General features: G+C 45.0%; 1 protein-coding gene across 1 annotated transcript in view; it reads left to right on the top strand.

Moving 5' to 3' along the window:
- Positions 1–8,231: 8,231 nt before the first annotated feature.
- The window catches only part of LOC149862152 (tetraspanin-15-like), a 196,014-nt gene continuing 183,016 nt past the window's right edge, over positions 8,232–21,229 (top strand). The window contains exons 1-2 of the mRNA XM_090052857.1: positions 8,232–8,401; positions 8,948–9,115. Coding sequence (XP_089908983.1) covers positions 9,029–9,115 — 87 coding nt within the window. The 5' untranslated portion in view covers positions 8,232–8,401; positions 8,948–9,028. The remainder of the gene's footprint in view (positions 8,402–8,947; positions 9,116–21,229) is intronic.

The following is a 21,229-nucleotide window of genomic DNA, read 5'->3' as shown; positions in this document are numbered from 1 at the left end:
CTGGGATCCATCCTGGTTCAAAGAAGCATCATAGCAGTGAAGTTGATAGGGTTCACGTCCAACAAGTTAATGAAGTGCTGTCCTGACTCAAGAACCTGTGAATCAAGACTTCCTCGCTTTCTGTTTCCAGCAGTTCATATTGATTTTATCTGTATTGTTGGAGGCATCTCTTAACTGCTTGTCAGTGCCATGTTTTCCCCCCTTTCTGCTATGTGCAGTATACTATTTGTCCTGTCTTTGCAAAATAGAGGTAAGAGTTGTTTTTATCATATCTTTTATTGGACCAGCTGTATAAATTGGAGAGAAGTTAAACTAATTTTGGGGTACAAAGTGCCCTTAATGAGGTCTAGGATAGAAGCAAACAAAGGCTAAGCTAAATAATGGTAAAATTCTGGAGTTTGTGTTTAATTCCATGTGGATGAAAACAGTCAATTAAGGAATGGAGAATGGCTATGGAGCAGCAGCAAAGAGAGGTGATCAGAAGTAAATTCAAAACGAGGGAAATGCAGTTGAATGGATAACCTACTATCACAGCTACACCTATTACCTTTGCCCACTTATTGGCTGAACGTCCAGGAATGTTTTGCCACTGTATGGCAGCCAGTTCAGTTTATTCTGGTGGAAAAAACAAAACTGGGATTCTTCCTGCAATTGGAAATGCAGTGCTTAATTATCAGTACTTCCAACTGCATTCAGACCAGAATATATAGCTGTCAGTCATAGCCCGGCCCCTACATCTGGCTCTGAATGTATTATCCCACTGGTTTGAAAGGGGTCAGTTAACAAAGCCCTCAGAAACAGGCATTAAAATTTAAGGAGCCTCTCTCTACCATCAGGAGCAACTGAGTTCAACTCCCACTGGAGAGATGGAAGCAGCACCCAATTCCCACAGCCCGCTAAAATCCCAGTGTAGTTGAGATGAAAGGGAGTGGTTATAGTTTAGTGCTTGGCTAGAAATCAGAAGATCTGTATTTAGTTCCTAGTTCTGCCCCAATCTTTATGTGTTGGCTTGATCAAGGCCCCTAATCTTAGCGTGCCTGAGTTTTGCTGTCTGAAAAAATGAAGATAGCACCATATCTGTCCTCCTTAATATATTGCAACTCTTGGAGTGGGACTCTCTCTTACTACTTTTAGATAGTGCCTGGTACAGTTATGTTTCTGCCTTATAGAAATTTCTAGTTCCTACTGTAGTTCAAATAAGAAGTACTGCTAAGTGTTCTCTGTTAGGAAGAGTCAGGGGACTGTCAGCCTGGATAGGTTTGAACTGTTTGGACCAAATTGTCCAATGCAGTTCTGTATACTTTAGAGAGAAAAAATAATTAGCAGCTTCCATTGCACTCTTGGCAGTTCCACTCTTTAAGGTAGTGTTGGTATGATGTGTGTTGTCAGTAGTATACTTTTAACAGAAAGGAGGCCACCTGCTTTGTTAGGAAGACATTTAAAAAGCCATCTTCAGGATGTCCAGCCAGTTCCTTAAAATTAAAGCAGTTTTGGCTTTAGACTATTGCCAATGCTTAGTTGATTGCACCTTCCAACATGTGTTTAGAGAACTACTTGTGTTCTTACCTTTCCATCAGACTACATATCATTAGAGGGAGGCCATAACTCTGACATTCTTCTTTTGCATCCTTACCACCACCGTGCATCTCATGCAGTGTGGTGAAGAATAAGTAGATCAGACGTATAAATGCCATGTTTATGCAGATGTCAGTGATAAAGTGAGAAGGCAGATGGATACAGGAGGGTTATGTATTATACATGGAAAATTGTCACCAACTGAATATTTTTCAAATGTATTCCACTCAAATCAGCAAGCTTATAAAATAAAGATTAATGAAGGGATTCTTATGAAGGCAGAAATACAGTTTGGTGTGCTGGAAATAGAACTGCTCTGTAATAATTCATGAGGACTGCACATTGACCTGGTTAATGGCATGTTTATAAAAGTAAGTATGAATATGTTTATTTAGTTCAGTGTTGGACTGCAAGGAAAAACGCAGTAAAATAGCCCTTCTTTATCCTCCTGAGTTTCTGAGAAAGGGAGGAAGCGTTATGAGGATGATAAATGGTGAATTGTTGCAACCTTCAATTTGCCTGGTTAGGAGGAACTGGATAGTAGTTTAATCCTTGTTATACCGTGTTTCCCCGAAAATAAGACATACCCATAAAATAAGCCGTAGCAGGATTTCTACAGTTTTGCGCAATATAAGCCATACCCCGAAAATAAGTCATAGTGATGGGCGTGGCTAAGCGTACCGGCGCAAAGCGGTAAATAAGACCGCCCCTGCCCCCGCGCGGCCATGCTGTGGGAGCGCGTGCGGAGCCTGTCCGCGGAGCTGGACCGCCCGGCCCCGGCCCCGGCCCGCCCCCGGCCCCGCCCGCGCTCCCTTGCCACAGGCGGCACCTCCGTGTTTCCCCGAAAATAAGACATCCCCTGAAAATAAGCCATAGTGTGTCTTCTTGAGGAAAAATAAATATAAGACAGTGTCTTATTTTCGGGGAAACACGGTAGTTATGGAGTTTGCCATCCCGCTAACCTCTCTCTTTGGGCACCCTTTCAGGGGACAGGCTTTGCATCCTTACTTCTCTCAAAGAGGTAGCTCACAGTTCACCCCAGTTTTAGGCTCAGCCACAGGACTCCAAATATCCCAGGTTAGGATTTGTGTTTTCTCATCAATCCATCTGCTTTTAACTGCTGGAAGAGGCTTACTTTGGTGAGCCTTGCCCCACGTGTGATGCAGAACAGCTTCTTGAAAGCACAATAATATGTACTTCCTGTCGGAACATGGTGTTCAAGCACCCTCCACCCCTTTTTTGCCCTGAACAGCAAAAGGCCTCCACATATATCTTCCTGAAAACTCACCTTTTCCTTTTAAAAAGAGGTAGGCCCAACTTATCCCAAGTGTATTTGCCACTGTGTGACAGGAATATCACTACTGGAGCCTTTCTATTAGTGACTCCGCCCTCCTGTTATGGGGCAAGCACCTGCTTACTCACCTGCCATGCCTTGATCTTGATTGATTGATGTAATTAGCGGGAGGCTGCCCTCTTTATGCGCCCCGGTGCCAGGGGGTGCTACCTGCGGCTCTTTTTCCTCCCCTACACCACAGCCCAAGCCTCACAGGTGGTACTGATGTGGTTTCAACCTGGGTCTTGCTGTGATTTGGCCCTCTCCTTGCCTTCTCTCAGGGGCCTCCCACTGTCCCCCTTTGCTCTGGGGCCTCCCACTCCTCACGGCCCTCTCTCCAGGCTCCTCACTGCCCCCTTTGCTCTGGGGCTTCTCACTGCCCCCTTGCTCTGGGGCTGAGGTCAATGCATCCCAAATGCTGTGCCCTCTCTGGTGCTAGGGTTCCCACGCTACCGTGGAGCCCCTATGAGGCCTCCTCCAACCCCCAGTAGTCTCACCCGGTCCTTCGGTTAAAACAGCAAACACAAAAACACAAAGCCCTTGGGCTATAACATAAAAAGCTAAACCGTCAGCTGTGACTCTTGCTGCCCTGGTAACTGGCAGCTGGGCCTTCCCTTTGTGCCACTAGGGGTCTCTCCCAAGCTGTTTCTGCTCTTAGGCGCAGGGCACCTGAGTGCTCTGCGACACATGGTGATCTGAGTCTCAGGCAATGTCTGTACAGTCTCCCTTGTTCCTGTGTTATTCCTAATGATCAGAGATCTCTTGGTTCCCTCTTTGGTCCCTCCTTTTTCCCCTCTCCAATCCCTTGCTGAACTGACTGTTCTCTAGGATGGATTAACTAGATGGAAGTGGTGTAGCTGGTGGGTTACCTTAAGTCATGGTGATTCTCTATTAGGGAAGTGTGATTATCTCCTAAACGCAACTTGGCAGAACCCCACAGCATCACTCTCTAATAGAGGTGAGGTGCATCCCACATACTTGTGCAGTGCATCTACATGTGCTATTAATGCAAAGCAATAAACTCCAGAGCTGTTTGAGTCAGAGTAAACTACTCCCAGGCACAGCATCTACATGTGTGCCTGGGACAGCAGCAATTTGAACCAAGGCCAAGCAGACCCCTGACTAGCTGAGCTTACCGGGAGCAATTCACACCCACAGTCAGTGTCTACACATAAGTTTCAGCACAGGAAATTACTCTGCTGTAAGATAGGGCTGTTTCTGACAGTACTATCTTATGGTAAAGTTGATTAGTTTACTACACACTACTACCGGTGCACATTTAGATGGTGATGCTTTACTGCAGAGCTAATTAGTCTACTCTGCAGTAAAGTACATGTGTAGATGCATGTATGAAGATCAAGATGTCTCCTGTGCTTTTCAATGGAGTTACAATGGAGGGGATGCTGATACATGTAAGCACATGCACACACAGATAGACATGGCGGGCACCTAGACTATATGGAATAAGCACTGCTCCTTGGATGAATCTAAGGAAGTGAACAGAGAAGAATAAATTCTCACCTATATCATCTGTGCTCTTCCTAGAAAGGGGAAGGGGAAGAGGAGCCAGTTGTGCCCTTTTTATCCAACATGCAGTGTCATGTGAGACGCTGTGGGATCACAAGGGCACAACTGGCTCTGTGTAATAGCACAACTGTAAAGTCCCACAGGAACCTTATACCAATGGAGATGCCGGCATAGATGAGCTCTGCTTTCCCCCAGTCAGCATCTGGCATACTGGAGGGCCAGAATGACTGGCATAGGATCAGGTTCTGTGGAACTAGTGCATGTATAGATTCCCCCCATGCTAAGAAATCCTCCAGTGACCAGTCACGGCCATTGTATGTGGCCTGAAAAGCAGGAACCAGACTTGGCTAGAGAATTTGGCTCACAACTTGGTGCCTCTTTAAGTATTTGTTAACATGCTTCCTGCCATTCTTCTCCTTAGTGTGGACTTCAATGGCATACCGGCTCTGTGCGGTCCTACCAAAATTGATACCAGATGACTTAGAATAGAGCCATGTGTTAAGTAGGATAATGGAGGCAACTGAGAAAAGTGTTGATAGAAAGGAAGCTTTACAAAGGAAAGAGTTGAGTGAATGTCAATAATAAAATATAATCAAGATAAAATATAATAAAGGGCTGGGGTAACATACTGCAAATGTAACTTAAAACTGAGCAAAGTCCACTAAGATGGTGTAATTAAAATTAAGGAGAAAAGGTCTGCTAATTTCTTCAGCTTGTTCAAACCCAACCTATTTTTCCAGCAAACCATAACTAGGAGACTGGCATCTATACCAATCACTGGAGCTATGTTTTTCCACAGCTATTAGATCCTTGGTGTTATGAACAAAGATATCAGAGGCATATTTGCACTTTGATCTATTTTTAGCATCCAACCTGGCATATTTTTGTGGTAGCTTGCAGTAGCATTATCTGATGGGGTGTAGGCAATGGTCTTTGGTGTCTTAGCTCCCGGTGAAAATGAAATTATTACACACATCTGCAAAGCTCATCTAATAAAGACGAGCAGGTGCCCAAAATGCCATTCTGCTACAGTGAGTTATTGAGCAGCCAGTAAAAGATACTGAGATAAAGTGACATTTGGGCTTCTCATCTTCATTCCTAACACATACAGAAGAGACAATAGATGAGAACAAGGAAGTTTCTCCACCCATGGTAATGCTCTATATTACAAGGGGAAAAAAACAATGTTACAGACCCAAAATTCAGAAAATATCATTATTAGTATTTTCTGTCTGGTGAATATGCCTTAATTCCTCTGTCTGGTGAATATGCATTATAACAAATTCTTAAATACAGGATAAGATACTATTTCTTCCACAGGATTCTTGCCTTATTCAATGCACAGAATAGACTGTGCCCAATTAACAAACAGCTATACAATATTTTGTACAGTGTGTGGCCCTAGCCTTCATTTACTGCATATTATTCTCTGCTAGGAAGACAGGATTCTTAATTTCCTCGTTTTTCTTTTCCCAATGGCATTCATCACTATCATTAATATTTATGAAGCACTCATTTACTAATATTCAAAACTCCTTGGCGATTAGGAGGGCAGCCTTACCTCTGCTTTACAGATAGGTGCCCAGGTACAGTCTAAACTGTCTACTAATTTTGAGCCTCCAGTTTGAGATGTCTATGAGTACTTAGAATTAATATAACTCTCTATAGAGTCACACCCAGCTCCCATTGCTTTTCTGTTGCTCTTGTGGGTATTCAGCACTTCTACAAATCAGTCCCAATTTAGGCACCCCGAAATTAAGGAACACCTGTTCACTACTCACCTTTGAAAAATTTGGTTTAAGTGACTCAGAAGCATGGGGACCCTCTGCCCAAAGACAGGATAGTATCCAGTTCTCCAGGGCAGCACAGAATTGTCTTAACCGTAAGACCATTTTATTTTTCCCCTTCAGTCCCCAGCCTTGTTTATCTCACATCACCTGGCTTCTGCAACAAATGAACCAGGAGTCTTACAGTCAACCCTACTTAATTCCTAGAACAGGACCAGCTCATGGCAGGGAAGGGAAAGGGGTCCTGCGTAGAAAAAGAGTGTGCGGTCTCTGGTTCGAACTCTCTCTCGTCACCTCCTGAGTCTCCTTGTCCAGCCCATCCATGGTCTCTGGTTCCCATGTGCTCCTCCAGCTTCTCTTCCCAAAACTTCTCTATCCCATCACTTGAGCTCCTCAGCTAATCTGTCTCCTCTTCAACCCATGACTGGTTCAGTGTCTCAGTCTCTCTTCCCCTCCAGTCATGGTTCAGTACTGGTACAGTAACTCCTTCCCATATTCGTGTGCAATCAGTTCCTGCTTCCCCTCTCTCCTAGCCCCACTTATCTCCCTTACTTCCCTCTTTGTCTAATCCCAGCTCCTCCAGACTCTGTCTCAATCTGTTCCTTTCCATCCCATTGGCCTGACTCTTGTCCCCTTTACACTTGATTCAGACAGCTTCCCTTTCCATGCAGCCTGAGTGATGGCTGGGCAGGAAACAGTCATGCTCCCTCTTAGCTTTAGGCTAAACCAACCAGGTTTATTTAGTTTCCTTTTGCTAAAATGGGCTTTCCATGCCCTGACAGCTCAACTCTGCACATGTTCATCTTTTGAATTCCTTTTTCTTGAACAAGGGTAATCAGATGTGTATACCGTATTCCAGATGAAGTGTCAACTATGCCTTATACTGGGGCGCTATGGGTTCTTACATCTGCTGGAAATACTTTGGCTGATTAAAGGTCAAGGAATTTTCTTGACCTTCTCCTAGTTGTCCTGTGAGAAGCTAATATTCCTACATATTTTTCTCTTCTGCCATTTCCAACTTCTGAGCTTATAACAGAAAATCTTATTGTTAGTCCCCTTAGACTTTGCACTATTAAAATTCAGTCCATTTCTATTACTCGAGTCTTCAGGGTTGTCCAGGTCTTAGAGTCATAGAGAAGTAGGGCTGGAAGGGACCTTCAGAGGTCATCTAGTCCAACCCCCTGCTTGAGGCAGGATCATCCCTATCCAAACCCTATTTTCCTGTGTGATACTCCAGTTGTCTCTTGTATCAGCAGTTTCTGTCATAGCTAACTTTCATCAGCACACTTCTACTTCTTTGGGCCCAGATCACGAATGGAAACATGAAATAAGAGCAGTCCCAATATCGATCTTTGCGGAACTGTTAGGACCCTCCCTTCAACCTGATGCTTTACCTATTAGCAAAACCTGTTGTCACACTTTTTCACCATTTTTTTCCATCAACTTTGAAATTCTTATCCTCATCCCAATCTTCATTGTAACTAGTTATTCCCTATATGGCATGGCATCAAATGAAGTCCAGATAGATTACATCTACCACATTTGTCTTGTCTAGACAATCTGGCAGAATTTGCCATTGGCAAAAATACACATCGGCTTTTGTACCATTTCCCATTTCCTTCTATGCCTTTAATTATCCTTTCCTTCAAGATCTTTTGGTAGAACCTTACATACGATTAAGGTCTTGCTAACAAGCCTGTAATTACTTAGATCACTTTTTTTTCCCTTCCCTTTCTTTTATGTAGCTACAGGCTGCTATTCTCCAGTTACATGGCACCATGCCTAGCTTGATTGATTTATTAAAATGCTTGCTTAACAAACAAGTGATTTCACAATACTGGGATGAAGGTTCTTTTGTTCTCCGCCCACCTGCCGCCAATTTGAGTGCATTATGGTCTTCGATCTTCATTTCCCCCTTGGGTATGGCAGTATCTGTTTCATTCCAGGTTCTTGTTCCAGTTGGCCATCCTACCTTCACAACCAGGAACAATTGGCCTCAAAATAAACTACAACTTAACACTCAGCAAGTTGTTGCCAAAGCCGGAATATGTTCATTCAGTCTAGACTTCCCTGTGCTGTGCCTTCCTTGTTGGAGCATACTGATTCATAGATCACCGAGTCCTTCACCTGGTATTATAAACCAAGAACTGACAGGACTAACCGCAGGACTGGAAAGAAGGTGGGTGATTTGGATGGTGTACCCAGCTCTGCCACCAACTGACTCCCTCTTTGTCTCAGAGTAGTTGCTTAACTTCCTGATGCTTCAGTATCTGCCACCACCTGTAATCTAGAGTGCATATCACCCCTGAGATGGTGGCATGATCATGACGTTTAATTTTATTTATTTATGCAGTAAGGGACAAGGGAAGCATTTTCTATTGCAGTTTGTCTACTCGAGCAGATCTGCTGTTTGCTTTAAAAAAAGAAAGTACTGCAGGGGTTAGAGAGCTGCCTGTGTCTGCTGATGGAGCCATTTGCTGAGCATCAATATTCCCGGGGGCGGAAAACCATACAGCAACTCTCACTCCGTTCGTTTGAGAATGGAATGCATATTAGTTGCATCAGGCTACACAGGCAACATAGGAAAGGGTTAACACTGCTGTGCTGCTGCCTCCCCTTTAATTGCTTTCTGTTTCTCCCAGGCGGAAGTTGTGCAGAGCAGCTGAAGTTTAAGGCTGGTTCTTGCTTGGTGGTTTGTTCGTTTTTTTGGTTTTTTTTATTCTAGGCACTGAGATTTGGAGACTGTGTCAAAGCAGGGAGAGTCCAACACGTACACAAAGCAAAGCTGAAAGCGCATGCTGGGAAGATGACTAAAGAAACAAAATGGAAAGATTCCCTCTTCTATTACTACTGCATCAAATTTGCTCTCTCTGCCTATGCCACTCTATTCTCGGTAGGTGTTTCAGTCCATTTCCCACTTTTGCGTTGTCTAGGGGAACACAATACCTGCCTTGTGGTTTGTTTTACTTTCAGTTTCTTACAGTCACCCTCAGCTCTATAAAATCTATTGGTCAGTAATGATGTGTGGGCTTGGGCTGCATTGTTGAAGTGCCCGCTTACACAGCTCGAATTCAGGGGGTTTTGTTTATTACTGGCGGGGCATGGTGCTCTCCACTGTGATGCATTTAATACTATTTCTCCCCAATGTCCCACTTAATGCGTAGCTGCTTTAAACATCAGTCAGGACCATGGCTTGTGTTTCAGACAAGGCTTTATTTAAAAATATAAATCACTGAAGAAATGTAACGTTTCCATGGGACAAACATCTCTTTTGCAATATTCCCAGCTCGCCCATTTGTACCTGACATCAGTTTCATGCTCTTCCAAGACTTGTCTCATTCGATGGAGATCAGAAAGAAGTTTGGTGTGGCACCTGCCAGCTGTGATCACTTATCTCTTTGAGTCCTTAGTGGTTGTGGCTTTGGCCAGGCTGGTTCCTTGCTTGCTTTTGAAGTTCTGTTTAATTAATAGAGTTTTGAAGGAAGTTTAGTCCTTACTACAAGATGCCTACCTGTGACACTAGCACAGTAAACTTGAGACTGCACGAAACTCAGGAAGTGTGAACTCATTGTAAATGAAGAGAAGCAGGGATGGCTTATTTTTTTGTCTGTGCAATACCTGTACATTGTGGAAGAAAGCGTTGGAGAGTGTTTCTCTCGCTAGAGGCTTTGTGGTACTGTTTTGTGTATTTTCGTTATAACCAACTGAGCTTAGAATATTTCTTAAGATTTCATTCCCTTTCTTTGGTTAATCATCCCCAAACCAAACCTGCTGATGATTTTTAAATAAATGCTGGTTAGTTTTATGAGTCATTTCAATGTATGAAATATTTGCTAAACATATTTGATAGTATTATTAGTGTCACTGGTCACATAAATCACGCGGTACTATTTCTGCTCTCTGATTGGGTGATTCTTGAACAAGAATACAGAAAATTTGTTTCGATATTTGGGAGCAATTAACTCATAGGCTGGCAGCACATGCTTAACACAGTGATTCTCAGCTAGGGTGCCACTGCACCCCAGGGGGCCTTGAAATGTTTTCAGGGGTGCCACACAAGGTTAGCATTATTAGGTGTGAAAACATGATTCACAGGATAAATCCAGAGATTCCAAATAAAAATCAGTAGCGTTTAAAACATCTGACCTGTTTGGTCTGAGTTCTTCGCAACAGAAGAATTGCTCTGTTATTTTTTTATAGTCAAGAAACAAGTGGAAATTTAACAGCTGGCATTTTCCAAGGGGTGCCTCAGTCTGAAAAGATTGAGAACCACTGTTTTGACAGACGTTTGATCTTCACTGATTGTCTCTTCACTTACCTGGATGCAGGAAAGTCAGAGTTAAGAAAAAAGGGCTCAGGGTATGAGAAGATAAATCCTGAAGAAGGAACCGGCACGTCTGCGGACATGGCTGGTCCTAGGCTGTGTTACCTTTTTTGTTGTTTTGTTGATTGTTTCGTTCAAGCCAAATGCTCAGAACGACCAGCACTCCCTGGATGGTATGTAAGTAGCATACCTACAGTTGGTCAGGAAAGAGAAAAAGAAATCTGAAGGGAGCGGTAGTCAGGATCTTACAGTGTTAAGGTTTTAGAAAAGTCAAGTGCAGATTGCACTATTGGAGGTTTTTACCAACAAACCTGAAACCCTAGTGTAATGCAACCAAATGCACAAGCCTATAGACATAGGTGACTGGTAGGGGGTGCATGGGGGTTCACGTGCCCTCCTGACAGGGCTGCTGCCATAGGCAGCTTCCGCGGGTTCCCCCCCCTGATTTAGGAGGCACCAGTCACTCATGCCTATAGATGAATATAGTCCAGAGCCAGAGCAAGACTGGGCTGTTTTACAACTGTGTGTTTTCAAGCAGCTTGTCACAAAATTGAGGCAGTAGCCAGCAGTTTCAGCTACTTATTTTTAATTTAAAAATTATTAAAACTTAGTGAAGAACCAAAGGAAGTGTCATGATGAATACATGGCTTGCAGAAACATCAGAGAACCTAAGCTGTTGAGTTTAGCACTGAAAATGCCCATTAGTACAGTACATCAGTGCATTTTCCATTCGTTAGAATGGAGTTTTTTCATCTCACCAGGACTGGGCACATTAGCTACCTGCTCTCCCAATAAGCCAGCTGGGTTTATCTGAGACAACTCAAGGAGGTGGTTCACGTCCTGAAGCTTCAATGCCAGGGGAATCCATTCCTGTAGGGCTAATTGTTCTCTGGACCTGTCCACACTGAAGAGGGACTTGCATGTTTACAGAGCTCCCCACTGAAGCATGGGCTGCCTGCTCCACAGGCATTACCTTTAGACAGATGTAATATATCACTCAAAACTCTTTGTTTTTTGCCGAGTTCCCAGGACATTGCATCCTGTTGGGGTGCACTGCTTCCAGAGTGAGTGTGCAGGGCTCTTTTGCAATATGTTGATGGATATAGCTAGGTTTTAACCTGAATTTTGTGTTGGTCTTCTTTCTGCTGAAATCACGTGGCTTTTGTATTCATAAAACAGTGTTGATGAGCCTGGCTAAGTTTTCAGCTTTTATGAAATATGAAAACAGCTGAGTGTTGCCTGACTGTTGAGTTTGTTGACAAGTTTTGAACACCCCTGGTCATAGGGTGGGGGTATTTTTACCTCCCACTAAGGTAAGTCAAGGTCCTGTTTTACACAGTACAAAAGTCACTGAATTATAAGCTGGTAAAGCATGATCTGAGTCAAATACTGTTTAACTATACGGCACTGGTCAGGCCGCAGCTGGAGTACTGCATCCAGTTCTGGGCGCCGCACTTCAAGAGGGATGTCGACAGCATGGAGAGGGTCCAGAGGAGGCCACTCGCATGATCCGGGGGCAGCAGGGCAGGTCCTGCGAGGAGAGGCTACGGGACCTGGACCTGTTCAGCCTCCACAAGAGGAGGCTGAGGGGGGATCTTGTGGCCTGTTATAAACTAGTCAGGGGGGATCAGCAGGCACTAGGGGAGACACTGTTCCCCCGAGCACCGCCAGGAGTGACCAGGAATAACGGTCACAAGCTGGCAGAGGGGAGATTCAGGCTAGATATCAGGAGGCGCTACTTCACAGTCAGGGCGGCTAGCGTCTGGAACCAACTTCCAAGAGAAGTGGTGCAGGCTCCTACCCTGGGGGTCTTTAAGAGGAGGCTGGATGAACACCTTGCTGGGGTCGTTTGACCCCAGTACTCTTTCCTGCCATGGCAGGGGGTTGGACTTGATGATCTGCTCAGGTCCCTTCTGACTCTACCAACTCTGAAACTATCAACATTGTACTCAGGCCCAGGCATCTTTGCTAAGAATGGTAAGCTGTAAACAAGCTGTTATTTATGAGCCTATTAGTAAGTCACTGTCCACAAAAAAGATACGGGGGACTTGTGATTTCACACAAGGCCACAAAACATCTGCAGTAGGGATTAACTGTCAAATGCCTTCAGACTGATCAATACTCACTGAGCTACTCAAGAGGTAGGTTTTTAGGTCTCATCCTGGCCTGCAAATTGAATATCCTAATTGACCTTTTCAGCTGCTTGAACTACAGTTTCTCATTTGCAAATCTGTCATGCTATAAACCCTGTGGCTCTCAGCAGTGAAGAGGACAGTAAAGTCCTACTAAAAGTAACTATATTGCTCAATGTCTTGCTGGTTCTTAAATGAACTTAACAAAACAGTTATTTGCCAGGATCTTTTTTACTTAAGCTCTCAAACTATCCAGTTGCAGTCCTGTTTCCAGCCACCCTGTTAGAGAAGAATTCAGTAGGAAATACTGGATTATTTCTCCAGATGTGAATTCTCAAAATGCCAAAGGTTTCTACATTAAAGATGCATTAGAGTCTATTAATATTAAACCATTCTAAATCGCAGAAAGCCACTGTCAGCAATAAAGCAATGGCGCTGAATGGGGCCTCATGAGTACTTCTGCCATGTAAAAAAAAAAATTCCTTTCTGGGAAAGGCCTTTTCAAAGCCACCTAAGGCACTTGCAGGGCTGTGGCCCGTTAACAGGAATGCAGCAGTAGTTTCCATGGTTCCCTTTGATTAAATGGTTGGATTTCAGCTGTGATTGCAAAAGTTTTACTGACAGTAGCTGGTTACCTTCAGTTTCCTCTCACTGTTCTGCACTAGATAGTAATGAATACAATTAATTGATAGAATGTAAATGGAAGGCAATAATGCATCAGGGTCCCATACAGCACATTCCTATGATGAGAGCAATTAATTACAGGTCAGCATGAAATTAATGAGGTCAAGACAAGTTTAAATCTTGTCTATCTTCCCCCTGGCCAAGCACTTCTAAAACATTTTTAATTGATTTTTTGTTGTTGTTGTTGTTTTTAAACCGCTACAATTTTGGAGTCGCCTGCCAATGCCAAAGTTAAGAAGAAGTTTCTTATTTATCTTAGTTTTCCCTACTGCCCAGATTTCTCTTTAGAGCAGCTTCCTGATAACAGGAGGAGGCTGGGGGTAAGGGAAAAGCTCATTTAGAGGGCCCAGCATTTTAATGGCTTCAGGAAACCTGGTCTCTCTTTTGGCTAAGATACTTTCGAGACTGGTTTGGTAAATCTGGGCCAGTTTGCTTCCAACTGAGTTTTTGCTATGACTGTTGTCTGTTTGAAGAGTTTTCTCAGCATGCATAGTGCCAAGAATGTGCAATGGGAAGTTGATGGAAAACATCCGGAAATACATAATTGGGACTAGTCTCGGGGGGGGAGTGTGAGAGAACCATTGCTCGGAGAATTGGGAGCGGGGGGCGTTGCAAGCACACTTCGTATTGATACAAGAATATCCCGACTTCAGGTGTAGTAGGTGTGGGATCTGTTTAGTCATTCCACTTTTCATGCAGAAGACCCAGGCTCAAGTTCCTGTTGTGAATCTCTTACATCCTAAGCACGGCCCCATCAGTTGTTCCACTGTCCTGCTCTCTAGCTTTTAGGGAAAAATTGGGAAGGGGTTGTTTTTCTTCCGATACAGAATGCAAGAATGTTTTAAATCTTGGGAAGCTTTGCAAGAGGGGAAAACCATTTCTCACCCAGCTCTTCACTAAGCACTTGAGTAGGATCCCACCAGTAGGATACCACATTCTGTTCCTCAAGGTGCCCTGAGCATCCTGTACAGAGCAGCTCTGATGCAAGGTTGAAGCATCAGCTATGCTAACTGCCCTCGGCTTTTTCAGTATATTTCTACTTCTCCCATTTTTGCCTCAGTAGCTGGAAATATTTGTTCAGCCTGACTGAATTGCAGTAGCAGTGGAGGATTCTTTTCTGCTGTGTTTTTGCGTCTCAAGCTAAGTGGTAAGGGATTTCCGCAAGGGCCTTTGTTAACAGTATTACCTTAATCATTGCAGAGCTTAAGCAGTGCATTAAAAGGTCAAGGAAAAATTGCCTGTTACCATAGAAAGATGAGTACACTAGGATCTGGATAAAATGCGAGCTTGTTAAAGCCTAAACAGCTGAAATAGAATTTCATCACAGAACAGGGTCTTACAGCCAGGCATCGTGTTAGGATACCTGGCATCTTTCTTCTCCTAGTTTTGTTTCTGATTTATTCTGTTACCTGCAATAAATGAATCTGAGCCTCCTTTGAAGTTTTCTTAACTGTGAAGGCAGGATAACCCTTCCCTACCTTGCATGGGGGGGCATGCCTTAATTATAATTCAGTGTTTTGAGATCTACTCATTAAAGAGGTGTAAGAAACTACTGCCATCTTGTTCCCCCAAGCAGTCCTTGACTTTTGTTAAGTTGTTCAGATGTCAGCAAAATCACTCAGGATACATAGCATGCATGTCAGAGCACATTCTGGCCTTGATCTAGATCCATGGCATTTTTTGTGTGTTATATAGTAAACAGAATACAACCAGCATTTATTTGAGAGAGAGAGAGGTAATTAGTTGTGTTGGTGTGAAGTCAATCAGCAGGCAGGGTAGATATGCAGCTTTATAGACTAAATAAGATATAAATATATAAGTGCAAGCTTTTGTGAGCCTAAGTTCACTTCACTTCATTCAAATGCTGTGATTTAAGAGAGTCATATCTCTGCAGAGTTGCTCCGTTTTTTGGATCTGATCACTGTTTCTTGCTAGGGGTATGATAGACTGACTCCAGCTTTATTGTCACTGTTGCAAGTTTTATGAAGTGGTTAGTGAAACTACCCCTCTTGAATTCAGTCTCAGGATGTCTGAAAAAATGCCCTTCTGAAATCCAGAGCAAGAATTCCCTCCTGCAGTGGATAGATATTCCTTGGGCATGTGGTTCTAAAAAGGAGATCACCACCATTAACAATTTACTGCTTCAGGAGGTTCGAAGGACAGCATAAAGTTTGTTTTTTTTTCAACGCTGACTGCAATTTTCTTTCATGGAAGTATACATACGAAGTTAACTCATAAGGGAACAGACAATCTTTCTTCTCAAGCCCATGACAGCCTGACCTGTGCTTTCAAGTCAAGCTGAATAGTACAGGAAGTGTCCTAGGGGGATGTATTGCTTGGAGAAATGTCTGTGAAAAGGCCAGACCTCATCTTGTTCAGCGTGCAAGTTGGAAGCAGGTTAGTTTTACAGCATCCTGCAACGATCTACTGTTTGATGGGTGACCCAGGCAATTCTGCATTGTCAATTAGACATCATTGCCCAGGGCAGTTTTGTTGAACACTGTGCCCTTTAGCATTGTCAGAGCTGTTCTGGTTGCTCTGCTTATTGAGTCTGAACTGCATGTTCTTTGTGTCAGCCTCAAAGAGCTGCTGTACTGTTCGGTTTTTAATTTTCTCTGCACTGCATCTCCAAACGTAAGGCCCTTCTTGTTGTCTAGGGAGTAGGGTGTGAGGGCATTGGAAACAGCAGGCCTTGAAGCCAGAGAGTGTGACCCATGCAGCATTACACTGTTAGTTCTCCTTTCTCTAAAATAAAAGTCTAGACTTACTGTTTGCTCTTTATCAGTGGAAAATATCACAGCTGCCAATTATAGCTTCTGTTCTCAAGCCAAAACTGAGTCAGGTGCCAACAGCTCCTTTTCTTCATCTCTGTCCTTACAGAATCAGAGAGATGGAAGGAACCTCAAGCATCACCTAGTCCAGCCCCCTACACAGGTGCAGGGTTCACTCTTTCTAAGCCATCCCAGGCAGCTGCCCATCTCCAGCCCCTTCCTGAAAACTTCCAGTAAGGGAGAAACAAGACAGTCTGTTCCACTGCACTACAGTATTTACTGTTAGGAACTGTTGCCTAAGGTTTAAACCTGCTCTGATATAAGCCCGCTCCCTCTTGTCCTAGCTTTGGCGGCCGGGAAGAAGAATTTTTCTCCCTTTTGTTGTGCCAAAGTTGATTTTGGTCAAAACAGTTGTCCCTCACCAAAAGTTTTCTTGACAGATATTTTTAAAATAGTGTGGATTTTATCTAAATTTCCCCATAAAAAAACCTCTGTGTGTGTGTGTGTGTGTGTATATAAGTATGCTTGCCTCTGTGCGTACGCACACACACACACACAGACGTACGTATGTATAGATAGATAGATAGCGGAAAAAAAAGAATGTGGAATGTCATTTTGAATTAGAACTTTTGATTCAGAATTGATTCATTTTTGCATTGCTATTCTTTACTTTGGGATATGCCAGGAGTCAGAAGCGGGAAGGATTCTAGGTCTTGGCTTTGTAACATGGTAAAATACAAGTTTGTTAGGATATGGGAGAAAACTAAGAATTCTTTTTCATTCCTCATCTCGGCCCTTCCTGGAATAGAAAATGAGCAATTCTAGGTCTGAAATGTTTATCTATCTTTGGTATGCTCAATATGTACCAACTCGAGACAAACGCCGACATAAGTACACTTCCCATTCTTTTGCTGTTGTCCTGGTCTTCTGCCTTTCTAGAAGCTGGGTCTAGATTTTTATAGTTCTCAGACAACCCCAAACATTGTGCAAATGGACTGAAATCCAGGCTTGAGCTGTAGAATCCACAGACTCGAGAGATTCTCACGCTTCAATAAAAAAAAATCTAAGCTTGTGAATGCCTCTCCAACCCTCAGCGTTTCTGAGGTTCAGCCACCATGGTTAAAAGTCCTGTGGAATAAAAGCTGGGACATCTTTTTTTCTTTATCTCCCCTGATGTCAGTCACAAAAATCAGAGCATGTACACTAACCCCCTCTCCTGCTGTGGGCTTAACCTCTCTGAAGGATCTGATTTTTATTTTGATGAAGAGCCATGGGTCCTTGATGTCATCATAGCCTATTGATGCTTCTGAAAGGCAATGAAATTACTGGCTTCCCATCAGCATCTCATTTGCTCATCTGATGAGTGCAGTCTGTCCCACAACTGAGTCACTCATGCTCTTCAGGGATGTTCTGAACGAAGACCTGTCCTGTGCTCCCCTGTTCATGTCCCAGTTTACTCTCATAATGCCTTTCTTTTCCTTGCATTTTGTTACTAAGTTGTCACAGGTAATCAGAGCTGCCTGCTGTCTCTGCAAGACATTCAAAGTTGGGGGGTGAACCCCTCTAGCCTTGCACTTACTTCCATTCCGTTCTCTCTCCCCTCTTTGGGTTATGTTTGGTCAAAGGGAGGTTGCTACCGCTGTCACAGAATCATAGAAAATGAGGATTAGAAGGGACCTCAGGAGGTCATCTAGTCCAACCCTCTGTTCAAAGTAGGACCATCTGCAACTAGATCATCCCAGCCAGGGCTTTGTTGAGCTGGGTCTTAAAAATCTCCACCACCTCTCTAAGTAACTTGTTCCAGTGCTTCACCACCCTCCTAAGGAGAGAGTTTTTCCTAGTATCCAACTTAAACCTCCCTTCCTGTAACTTGAGACTATTGCTCCTTGTTCTGTCATTTGCTACCACCGAGAACAGTCTAGCTCCATCCTCTTTGGAACCATTGTCACTTGGTTCAATATCGGCTCTTTAGTGTAAAGCTCCTTGCTGTGCAGAACATGCCATTGTGACCTTCAGGCTGGCTCACCTGAATGCATTTTTCTTGGCTGGGGAGAGTAATGTCCTCAGAAACCACTTGCAAATGAGGTTCACTGCACCACAGTTACCCATGGACTGCTCATATAAAAGCAGGCACTAAGTCCATGCCCTGGCCTGGGCTGCTTGTTCAGAGAGTGTGGTTCTAGGTGTGGGTCTTAGCATTTCAAATGGAATGAGTTGAGCCGTAGTACTGGGTCTTCACTCCACGAGCCTGACTTTTCTGCATATTTCAACTGAACCAGAATACGCAAGGCAAGTATCCTTGAAACGTTGGGGGACAGTTGGTGCCCTGACCAGACTTTATAGGCTTGTAAGTTGACCTCTCTTTCTTTTGGCTTTGAATGTCATCAAACCAGAGCTTGTCTCAGTAGCCGACAGTGCTGTTTTGCACAGCCCTGCTATGTTTTGACTTCTGTTTCACTGTTTCAAAGGGACAGTGTTTCATTTTGTTGTTTCATTTCATTTTGAAGCACTGTTCCGTTTTGTTTCGTCAAAACTATTTTGCTGTTTCGACGTTTCACCCATATGCTGTAATGGGGAATCACAAAAATGCCTATAACTTTTGTCATGTCTTGCCTGATTTGAATGAAAACAGCAGGGAGGGTGGCCCCTGCTGAGGCCACAAAGTCAAGTTTCAAGGAGATAGGTGCAGGGGTTTCTGGGCAACTGCATGTGGCGAAGTGGGAGTCCCCAGCTAGCCACAGCTAGCCTCCCACCTGTCTCTGGGCACGCCGCTCGCCTGTCTCGCCTGCCATGCCTTGTTGGTAATTAAGTTATTAAGTAAGGCAGGAGACTGTCCATTGTTGCACCCCAATATTGGGGGGGGGTTATCCGCAGCTCTGTTCCACCCCTATACTGTGGCCCAAGCTTCGCAGATGGCATCTCAGGCAGTTAGCTCAATCACCGCCTTAGCCCATTAGCTGTGGCCCCCAACCCTGGAGACCGTCAGCTTCTGTAAGCCCTAGCCCCATCTCAGGCCCAGTCAGGACCCCGAGCTCCTTAGCTTTTTGTGGGCGTCCCTTGCAGTGGGCCCCTGGCCCTTTTGACCCTTTGGTCCTGGCCCCAGCATTGACCAGTCAAGTACCTCAGTGGGGTTTTTGCCTCTTGCCTGCACTTAAGGTCCCCCATTCCTGGCTCAGGTGCTCCTGGAAGTGTGCCTGGCCCTGCGGGGTCGCTCCCCCAGTAGGCTTAGGTGCCTTCAGAAGCTTACCTGGCCTACCCTGCTCTGATGTAATATGACCCACCCAAAGGTGAGGGCTGGGGTCAATGCGCCCCTACTTGCCTTGCACCAGGGTGGTCACTGGTCTGGCATTTCCTGGGGGCTCCCGTGCCACTGAGAGCCCCACCAGGCCACCCACTCCTGGCAGGGTGCAGTTTTAGGTCATGCCCAGGACCAGGGGCCTCCAAACCATCCCCTACAGCTCCTGCCTTTACCTGCAGGATGCTCCAAGCAGCCTTGCAGCCAGGCAGTGTTACTGCCTGCCCTGCCAGCAGCGAACTGCCTGGCAGTCATGAATCTAAAATGGCTGCCACAATTAAGCACCTGCTGGCTGCTTGGCTTGGCCCTTAAAGTGGCAGACACCTACAGTGCCCTGCTACACTGCATCTCAGACTGTTCAGAGGAAAACTCATGTCACTTGTAAGTGAAGGCCCAGGGGGGTGAAAACAGCAGGCATGGTAGCTCTTGCTGAGGCCATGAAGCCTGCCAGGTTTCAAGGAGATAGGTGCAGGGTTTTTTTGAAAATTGCACCTGAAACTGCTGACAAGCAAAACTCGGTGTGTATGTGTGCGTGTGTGTGTGTGTGTGTGTTAAGGGACACCTTCACTGATGCTAGGGCCTCTACACGACATAGTAGTGTGCTCTAATGAGGTCTCATCCTCCTCTACAGCCTCAGTCCAGTCCACCACTTTAAATAACAACAGGTAAGCACTGCAGCACAGTAGTACTAATATCTCAGGCATCCAAGCTGTCATAGACTAGAGCCTTTCTTTCTTTTCCTGCAGAAGCTTCTTTTCCAGCAGCTGCCAGAAAACTCTCCCTGCTAGTCCCAGCCCTGGGGTTAGATGTGCCATGGGGCCCTGCCTCTTTCCGATCAGCTGACTGGGGACAGGTGCTAGAGGTGTTGGGTTCATGAGCGCCATGAGCTGCCTGAACCCTGGCCACTCAACTAAGGAGAAGGGCTGGCCATCCACAGCAAGCATGTCTCAAATAGTTTGGGTGATCTCGCTTGCCCTTGCAACATGCCCCCCTTTCTACCCACCTTTGCCCTCTTCTTCCAGGGTGGCCTGCCTCTGCTATGTAGGGACAGGGGCTCTGGAGTGAGCGGAGGACTTCTTTTGGGCATGCTCCCACTGGTGCCAGGCTGAGGAGAAGTAAGGGCACGGGGTTGGTGCCTGCAGAGATGCATCAACATTCCTGTGGTGCTTGTGTATTTTGTTCCCTTGCCCCGGCTGGTTTTGGCTCAGCAGTGCAGGCAGATGGCATATGTGGGATCATCTGCCAGCTCAAAATGATCCCACTACCTGCTTGCTTCTGGGGTGCAGTTGAATGTGTGGATGCTGCCTTTTCCCTCTCCTCAGCAGGCAGAGGCACAGCAACAGGATGAGCGGACTCAGCTGAGCCACTTGCCTCCAAGACCTCTACCTCATCCTCCTCCAAATGCTTTCTGGGCAAGGAGACCTGGCTCTAGGGGAAACTAGAGGGGTGTGGAGCACAAACTCAGATGATTCCCCCCGAGAATTTCCCTTGCGATGGTACTCAGATCCAGATCCAGCTCTTCCTCTGGCACTGGAAGGCTCAGGATAAGAAGTGAAATGGGGGTAGAGGAGACTGTCATGCTGGTGCTGCTTGTTGTTATGGTGGTGGGGGGGGTCATTACAGCTGGTGTCTTGGAGGCGATGCAGGCTCAGGCAGTCCCACTGCTCCCTTCTTGCTGCCAGTAGAACCAGAAGCCTCATTCCTGCTAGGAAAGAGGCTGTGTCTTTGTTTTGGGGAGGAGAGAGAGGATTTACAGCTCTCCCTCTAGCCCCCCTCTTCCACCCCTCCCTGAAGGCTTGCC

The sequence above is a fragment of the Crocodylus siamensis genome, chromosome 6 (assembly GCF_052110815.1).
Source record: "Crocodylus siamensis isolate JL-2025a chromosome 6, ASM5211081v1, whole genome shotgun sequence".
Classification (NCBI taxonomy): domain Eukaryota; kingdom Metazoa; phylum Chordata; order Crocodylia; family Crocodylidae; genus Crocodylus; species Crocodylus siamensis.
Note: the sequence above shows the minus strand (reverse complement) of the source record. Positions and strands in the feature narration are given on the sequence as shown.